Source organism: Aulonocara sp. 'chitande type north' Nkhata Bay, linkage group LG7 (genome assembly GCF_057382095.1).
Source record: "Aulonocara sp. 'chitande type north' Nkhata Bay isolate Kocher_YH1m ecotype deep benthic linkage group LG7, A_spYH_male_GT1.1, whole genome shotgun sequence".
In the NCBI taxonomy this organism is placed as follows: Eukaryota; Metazoa; Chordata; class Actinopteri; order Cichliformes; family Cichlidae; genus Aulonocara; species Aulonocara sp. 'chitande type north' Nkhata Bay.
Genome location: NC_141350.1, coordinates 44,493,025 through 44,501,839, shown reverse-complemented (window position 1 = coordinate 44,501,839; position 8,815 = coordinate 44,493,025). Strand labels below are relative to the sequence as shown.

Sequence of the window (8,815 nt, the reverse complement as noted above, 5' to 3'; positions counted from 1 at the left end):
AGAAACATACAGAAACTTGTCAACGCCCGCTGAAGGTAGAAAGGTTGACACATGGATGAAAGCAAAGTTCACTGGAAACGGTGTGTCACATATATTACATCATCTCAGGGCACTTTCCTGCAATAGCTCAATGGTGCTCGACTGGAAACAAACTCCACCTGTGTGTGCCTATTTCCTAATATCTACATAGATGTAGTTGATGAATAGAAATTTAAACACCCTTATATTTATATATTTAGTGCAGATTTCACCTCAACATAAATTGGGTTTCTATAGCCTGGAGTGATTGGATTTGAAGCAATTATAAATTGGAGTTATCCTCTAAGGTGAGTAGTTTCCTGATTGGTCCAGTTGGATGGAGCCACAGCACCTTTTGTTCACCTTTTATTTGTCAGTGTTTCCGCACATATGGTTACTTTTAATGCTGAAGGGTCAGTTAGTCTAAAGGGCAGAGATAAGTGGAAAGGTCACGCATCCTTGTGGTCAGTATCCAGCTGACATTCCCATCTTCCTGCTGTCAGACACAGCAGCAATGCAGTTGTTCTCCTTTTCCACAGCATTGACCACATTGAGAAAGTATTGCCAGTTCCCGGTTTTGTGTTTAAGCTGTTCCTTTAAGCTTTTTGACACAGACTGAGGGTACACAACACACACACAGACAAAACATTAATACTACTTATCCTTAAGAGATTACAGAAAAATTAAATCTGCCTTTGTAGGATTATGGACCGCTAATCTTCTTCAGAATCCATTATTACAGATGATTTTTTTCTGATAGACAGTCTAGTGAATTTGAATATCATTAATGGATAGCAAGGATAAAGGGAAGTACTTCACCTCATCAAAACCAGGTTCAAAATTTACGTCGTTCTTTGAGTCGATGAAGATTATGCGCTCAGTAATGGCATCTTTCAAGCTCATCCCCAGCCACTGGTGATTTATTATAGACTGCAAGGATAAAAGAACTGTGAGTAAACAAACAAAGAAGTATACAAACAAGGAAACAAATAGAGTTTTTAATTATTGAATTACCAAGGCCATTGCCGGCGTAATCAGGCTTCCTCCCGATCCACCAATTATAAGAAGACCTCCAGACTTTGACTCCAGTATCACTGGACTCATTGAGGATGGAGGTCGTTCGCCTACGTAAAAATAAAACATCAGATGGAAATCAGACTCGGTGATGAGATCGTGAAACGTCTGTAATTTAGTTGTCGTATATAACTTCACCTGCCCTCAGTGTGTCTGCTCTCCCGCAAAAGTCAGCCAGCTCATTGTTGAGGATGATGCCTGTACGTGGAGAGTAAATCATTCCTCCAAATCTACAGAACAAAGGGTACTCAGTCAGCTGAGGGGATGATGGGTACACCCAACATTAGTATGTTTCCTATAACACAACTCTTCCTGCTCACACTTGGTTTATGGTGCTTGTGGCAGAGACGGCCAGGCCATCTTCATCCAGGACAGACACGTGTGTCGTCCCAATGTGATCTGAAGAAGGTGCGACGTTGTAGTAAGAGTTGTCATGGGTCATGTTTGAAGAAATCATCTTCCTGATGCGATCAATGAAGGTGGGATCAATCAAGTGCTCTGCACACTAAAAGGAGAGCATCATTAAACATTTCCAAGATATCCCAGATATTACTGGTTTGAGATGTAGAAACCCCATCCTAAAAGTTGGGATGCTTTATAAAATGTTTCGAAAGACACATTGAAAGTGTCATAAACCCACATTTTGTTCACAGCAGAACACATGTCAAATGTTTAAAGTGAGAAAATCTACTATTATTAAAAAAAAAAAAGAGGTAATTTAGAAATTGATGTCAGCAACACGTCTCAAAAACGTTGAGAGAGGGCCGTGTTTACCACTTCTTCTTTTATCAACAGTCTGCAAACATCTGGAACTGAGGAGACCAGCTGCTGGGCTCCTCAGTTCATCTGTACCTTCTGTAGATGGATTGTTTTCATTTCCATCAATCAATGCAAAGTCCCTTCATTCTTAACATATTATAGATATTCATCTTGAGTTTTTTGAGCAGTGAATATAAATAATATAATAAAATATAAAATACATGAAACAATACATAATATATACCTAGACTTTAGAATTCAATTTCTTGCCCTTGTATTAAAAATGTCCCCAGTTCCAATAAGAAAAAAGATATTTCAGATCCCAACCTTGCCGTTATTAAACTTTGGATCACAAATGCTCTTCTTCTGTCCATTAGCAAATTTAACTGCCTCTATAAAATGATGGTACATCTCAATCTTCTTGTCACCAACCAGAGAGTTTGGCGTCAGCGAGAACCCTGCAGAAAAGACAGTGATAATGTTTTTAAGCTTTTGTGAGCTAAGAACTGTTTAACTGTTTCTTTAAATTGAAATTTCATCCAGCTGTTACAGCGGAAAAAGAAAATCACACAAAACACGACACCTTCCATGAGTTTGAGAATGAAGGCAAGCAGGGCGCCTCCAGCAGGGGGTGGAGGGATGTAGAGTTTAGCATCTCCCAAAGGAACAGTCCAAGCATCTTGGACCTGCACCTGGAATGACCTCAAATCCTCTATAGTCAAGGTCCCACCTGAGACAGACACACAGAACGTATATAACAAACTTTGCCCTAAATTAGATTAAATTTTTTTCATAACACTGAGTAAAAGTCATTTTTCCATTCCATTTAATTCCTTTTCAAACACAAACCCTCAGGCTGCTAATGCTGACATTGCACCAACCTGCAGCTGTTATGTCTTGGATTAAGTCATGCCCTATCTTGCCAGTGTAGAAATCCTCTGCTCCTTTCTCTGCAATGGTTTCCATGGTTTCTGCAAGTTTGGAAAACTTTACGATTTCGCCTGTGCTCAGAACAGTTTTGTTCTTGTGGCAAAAAATTTCACTGTAAAAAAGAAAAGAAAACACAAACTAAGCAAAAAGGAGAGCAGAGAAAAAGAGACAGAGAGCTGTCAAAACCAAAAACTGATGAAGGGTCAAAGCACTACACCCCATGCATCCTAACAACATTGCACAGCTAAACCACTTCTGCAAAGAAGAATGGATCGAGATCGCCCTGTGTGGGATCTGCAGCTATTAGAAATCTTTGCTTTAGGACTAAGTAACTCTTTTTCTACTTCTTATTTATTACCTAATCCTACCAGGATTATAAATGTTCAGATATAAAGATGGAAATTTTAAAAAAATTACTTCTTAGTCCACTGAGATGAAGTGCTTGTTTAAACTTGTGACAAAAATGGAGACCATCTAATTTTTGGGCAGACAGAGAAGACGGTTTGTTAGACTCACTGCAGTATAAACTGAAGCCAGGTTGATTAGTGGCACGCTGCATTGATTGAATAGGAAATTAACACAGCGCAGTCACAGTTCAGGGAAATATTCTTCAGTGGAACTGATAGCTGACAGTTTATCAAGTCCCTTTTAGTTATTTTTCTTGTGCTCTTAGGTCTCAGAAAATTCAGAATATTAAACTAAATAAAAACAACAACAATCCAAGCACAACAGAGGAGCCAGGAAGTTGAGGGAGATTCAGACAAGACCAGACAAAAACTCACTAAATACATAACACGGAATATGGGATTGAAACAAAATTACAGAAACCACACTTTAACTTTAAACAGGAAGTAAACTGAAGGACACAGCACAAAGCTGATAATTAAAAGAAAACAAAAACAAAACTGGATCATAAAGTCGGTGGCTCTGTTTGGAAGAACTGATTGTACTTTGGCATTAGAAGCAGCCATTTTCATTCTTGCACCCAAAATGTCCTTTTCACTGGTCTTGATTAGAAAAACATTTTCAGTTTAAAAGCTGATTAGACGAGGCATTTCTAACTCTGAAAAGAGAGCTCCAGAAAAATGGCTAATCACCATATTTGTTACCACATTAGATCTTGAATGCATTAGGAATGCAACATGCTGATCAAATGGCGCTGACGTGAATGCCCTGAAAGCACTGCTGAGGCAGCATATATCACTGAGACCCAAATCAAAAGAAACTCTGGATAAACAAGACTCGTCATTGACCCTTGAGCCGAGTGTGTGCCTCAACCACCCACACGCACAAAATTGTACTCAATCCATCAACCCTCTTACAGATTGAGACACTGACAAACACAAAGATAATCATTCCCTTTCAGCAAACACACCTTTTTAAATGACTGACTCAGCTAAAATCTACCCCGAGGGCAGTGAGTCGAAGCAGGTTTGCCTCTGATCATCTAAGCAGTGCTCCATAATTTTACCTATTAGTTTAAAAGCTTTCTGAGATTACCTTACAGTAGAATTGGGTCACTTGGTGTTTACTACAATTTTTTTTTTATCTTCAATCTCACAGGAATCCAGATTTGCACCTGACAGTGATGCACTTTTTAAAGATCCAAGTGCAATAGGTTTTCTAATCACCACTTATTTTCCTCTGATTCCCTTCGCTATCGTAAACATTAAAAAACTCTGTTTGTGCACACACTTTTGGCCCGGCATCCAAAAAGGAAATGCAATCTTTCAGGTATTCCCCATGATACCTGAGTCCTGGCTGCGTCTCACAAACATTTTTTGGATGAAGGTTAATGCTACCTTTGTCTCTGAGCTGGTAAATCCTGGTCCTGAGTCACGTTAAGAAAAACAATGTGCACTCTTATGTCATTAAAAATAATAATGCTTCACTGAGAACAATGAGCGTGGTGCCTGGCCTAAACTATTACGCAATGTGTAAAGTTAAATTCTCTTTGAGATGTTACATAAAACTATCACAAAATTAGTATAACCAGGGATTTACAGGAGAGGCCTTCGCTCCAGGATTTCTGCAGTGACAGCTGCATGAAATAGGCTCCAGCTAGGATTACAAATGCTTTTAGTTCATTGGTGCCATCAAACATGTGATTTAAAACACAATTTTTTCTTTGCAAGCATTATTAATAAAAAAAAAAATCTTAAGTCACAGAGGAGTAATTGAAAAGCTGTACCAGAGAGACGATGTTTGTATGTTTCTTTTCACAAAGGACACGATTTTTCCCAGATAGGGTGACAGAGGGATGCCCTCCCTAGCCAGTTTAATTGTTGGTTCAAAAAGCCTGGCCCAGGGCAGCTTCCCGTACTGTTCGTGAATTGCCTCATAGCCTCGCAGCTCTCCGGGAACGCCGACCCACTGGCTGCCTTCAATGTAAAAATGAGAAAAGTAGTGCAGGTAAATTAGACTAATGGTGGAAAACTGTTTGCAAAATATGACAAAATGTTAATTGATAAGGAAGATCTAACCTTACCAGCACAACTAGAGCACTAACAACTTAAGCTACAATCACTGTATAAACAATACATAGTGATACTAAGTACATAAGTGGATAAAAACGGCATCTTTTAAAATTAAATAAATGAATTTCTGTAAAGTGAGAAACCACAAGGACAAAATCTGTAACTGGATATTGATAAGTGCTGTAAATCTACCTACCTGTGGAAAAACTGAAGAAAGTGGGACACTCCTTTAACAGGTTCTGTCTGAATGACTGTGGGACAGTTTCTCTGAAGTTGTAGACTTTAATGTTGCCTTAAAATAGATGAGAAATCCAATTGGTTGGTCTAATCAATCACTGCTGTGGAGAAATACAATTTACGAAACACGTATCAGTAGAGGACTTACCTTTCTTATCTCTTATAGTTATTATAGAGCCCCCTCCAATCCCCATGCTCTGAGGATTGACCACAGATGTGCACAGAAGAGCTGCAATGGCGCCATCTACTGCTGATCCACCCTGCTGAAGCATATTCCTGGAAGAGGGTTTAATTTTATTTATGGGAAATGTGTAAACACTCATTGCACACGCTCCGACTTACACGTGGCTTTAATTATTGAACCTGGTGTTTGAGTACTTGAAGATGCCACAGTACGGTGACGGCTGCCAGTGGGCATGTTCGAACCACATCCTGCTGTTTGAGGTTGACCTCAGGTGACATACCAGGAAGTCGCTGACCATAGTGGTGTTCTTTCTTTTCTTTCTCTTCTTTTTTTTATTTGACTCATAAGGTAACCTGGCTCTAAAAAAAGAAATGTAACTCACATTTCTCACTCGGATTATCTAAGTTAGCTGTGACATAAACAACTTAATCCTGACTGGACCGTATTTGAATAGCCCTGAATGGGCCCTTTCACCAGTAGCCTGGCGTGGGATCAAGTGTAGTCACTGAGCTACAAGAGGAAGCACTGTTGGGAATGTTTTGCTTCTGATGGTCAGTGAATAAGGTCTGACCGAATGAGTGATTATCTTACAAATCTGTGAGCATAAGTAACACAGAGCAGGCAACCAAAGGAGCTTTACAATGAAACATGAGTTGGGAAAAATTGGGGATGTTCACGGGGTGGGGGAGCTGAAAGAATTTTGGAGGTTTGAAAACTCAAACTGAAACTTGATAGCTCATCTGTCCGCAGTGAGTGTTGGTGCACACACAGACATATAAAGAGCTCTATTTGCTGCCCATCTACTGTAGAAGAACAAGGTCAGTATGATTAAACAACAAAAAGCTGATGTGTTTCAGGTTTCTTTGATTACTTGAAGTTGTGTCCTGTTGGCACAGTGCCCGGTGGTTTTACCTGCCTGAACAAATTTAGTGTGTTGGCTTTGAAGTGGGAAATGAACCCTCTTTAAACTTTGGCAGAGAACAGACAGAGATATATCTATCTGCAGGAAGCAGGAAAGGGTATGCTCACATCTAGTCGGGTGGGATGGGGGGGACAATAAAATAATCTGCGGAGCTTTATTTGCAGTTACTGTGTTGATTGATTAATGGCTTGCTCACTGCAGAACAAATAACTCAACCACAGAGTGCATTAGAGAAACAGCTCAGACCTTCACTGCCCAGTCAGAAAAGCTAATATCAGTTACTGAGTTTTTCTTTTACAGTTACAAGCACAAGTACTGAGGTACAGTGTGCTGCATGCTTACTGATCTGCAGGTCTTATCTCTGTTCTTCACTGCCTATTAAATCTCTTAAACAGCTTATCACATTGCTCAGTTCAGCTTTTTTCTTTAGAGTTGGAAGGTCCAGTCTAATAGTTCTGTCAAACAGTATTGTGAATTGTTGCCATGCAGCACTGGGTAAGCGCTACAGGTCAGTTAATTTGTGAAGCACCCTGAGGGTAGAAAGTTGCAGTGGTATGCATTGTTTGAGCTTCTGACTGTGAGGCTGGAGTTGTTTTGCTGCTACTAGTGAGTAGTTTTGGTTTGGCGATAGAGGTGTTTTTCTTCTGTTTAACCATCTCCTCCAAGTTGTACAGTCTATTTTTTAAAATTTTTATTTATTTATTTATTTTCTTTACTGTTGGCTGACAGATTGCTGAGTGGGACAAGGTGCACACTGGCTCCTCATGGAGTGCCAGCTGGGTTCAGAAGGAAGCATGCACAGTCTTACTGAATATAACATGAACGAAAGCATGCTTAAAATGAAAATACTGTATCTAAGATCTATAAACACACACACACACACACACACACACACACACACACACACACACACACACACACACACACACACACACACACACTAAAATCATAATTAAAAACCTCCTTACTATTTCTAAAAAGAATTAGTATAAAAGACAAAATCCAGTCGAATTCAATACTTTCTTTTTCTTCCAGCTTTAGCTTTCCACTATAGAGAGGACTTTAATAGACAAAAACGTACCTGCCAATCTCCGAGCAAATCTGAGAGTCTGCGGCCACCGCCGCTTGCTTGAAGCTGCCGCTGGAACATCTTACGCCCAGAAACGAGGTGAAGCACAGGCACAAGAGCGTAACGATGCAAATAAAACCGATCAAAATAAAGCACCACAGCACCCAGGGCTTATATTTGGCCATTTTGACTGAGGGGAAAACCTTGCGCCGAAGGAACTTGTTCTTGCTGCCACTAAGTGTGCGCGAGGTCTGCCCAATGATCCAGACGTGGATTACCTCCCTCCCTGCCTCCACCAGCCTCTTTTAAGAAATGGCTAAACTGAAACTGAAGATAGGACCGGATGAGTAGTACAATTACTACAGCATGCCACTAAACCTTAATTGTCCTTCTTATATCATGTTAAAATCTCACGAGGGACTTAGCTGTGATTTCCATTCGACTCATTGACGTCAATGTCGATAAATGATCTAAAGATGCGACGTTAAAAATAAATTTGTACCCTCTCACTCTCTAAAGCATCCCACCCTGACCCTCAGTGTGTGAAAAACTAGTTTCCTGCTGTCAGACATCCACCACACTGTCTGATGTGAACTCTGTGTCAGCGACCCAGCTGTGACACTGGGGTATTTAAAGAGAGATATCGCAGATGCTGAACTCATCTGCATTAAGACCACAGCAGGCTCCCACTTGTTATTTTAATTGCGCCATCGTAACTGACCTCTGGATGGTAAGACATTGTAAGACAAATTAAACAGCAACACAGAACAACTCCGTGCGTAAAACCTGTAATGGTTTTACGCAAGAGGAGTCTACAAGAAAAAGTGAACCGAGGGGCGCACAGACTGTGAGACAGGAAATAGGACACATAGATTAATAAGAAAAATAGATTAGTAAGAAAAACCCTGCACCAAAACACACACAAAACCCCCCAAAACAAAACAAAAACCAACCAACCAAACAAATAAACAAAACCACAACAACAACAAAACAAAACAAGGATGACTTTCAAGGAGTCCACAGCATTCAGATTAGTAAAACTCTAACACCTATTTATCAGATTACATGTTAGGTAAACAGTTTATTCATAGTTTACTTTCTCATGACGTCATTTCCTCCACCTTATCTATCAGTTCGTTTAGAGA

At 40.0% G+C, this 8,815-nt stretch overlaps 1 protein-coding gene across 1 annotated transcript; it reads right to left on the bottom strand.

Moving 5' to 3' along the window:
• ggt5b (gamma-glutamyltransferase 5b) lies at window positions 1-8,261 on the bottom strand. The gene is made up of 12 exons (XM_086300637.1): window positions 7,683-8,261; window positions 5,644-5,771; window positions 5,455-5,550; window positions 4,973-5,162; window positions 2,733-2,893; window positions 2,435-2,581; window positions 2,179-2,309; window positions 1,413-1,597; window positions 1,231-1,322; window positions 1,033-1,142; window positions 838-948; window positions 1-633 (listed from the first exon to the last, which is right to left on the bottom strand). Exons 1-12 carry the CDS (start codon window positions 7,853-7,855, stop codon window positions 484-486), a joined length of 1,674 nt encoding a protein of 557 aa, XP_086156763.1. The 5' UTR covers window positions 7,856-8,261; the 3' UTR covers window positions 1-483.
• Between the last annotated feature and the right edge of the window lie 554 nt (window positions 8,262-8,815).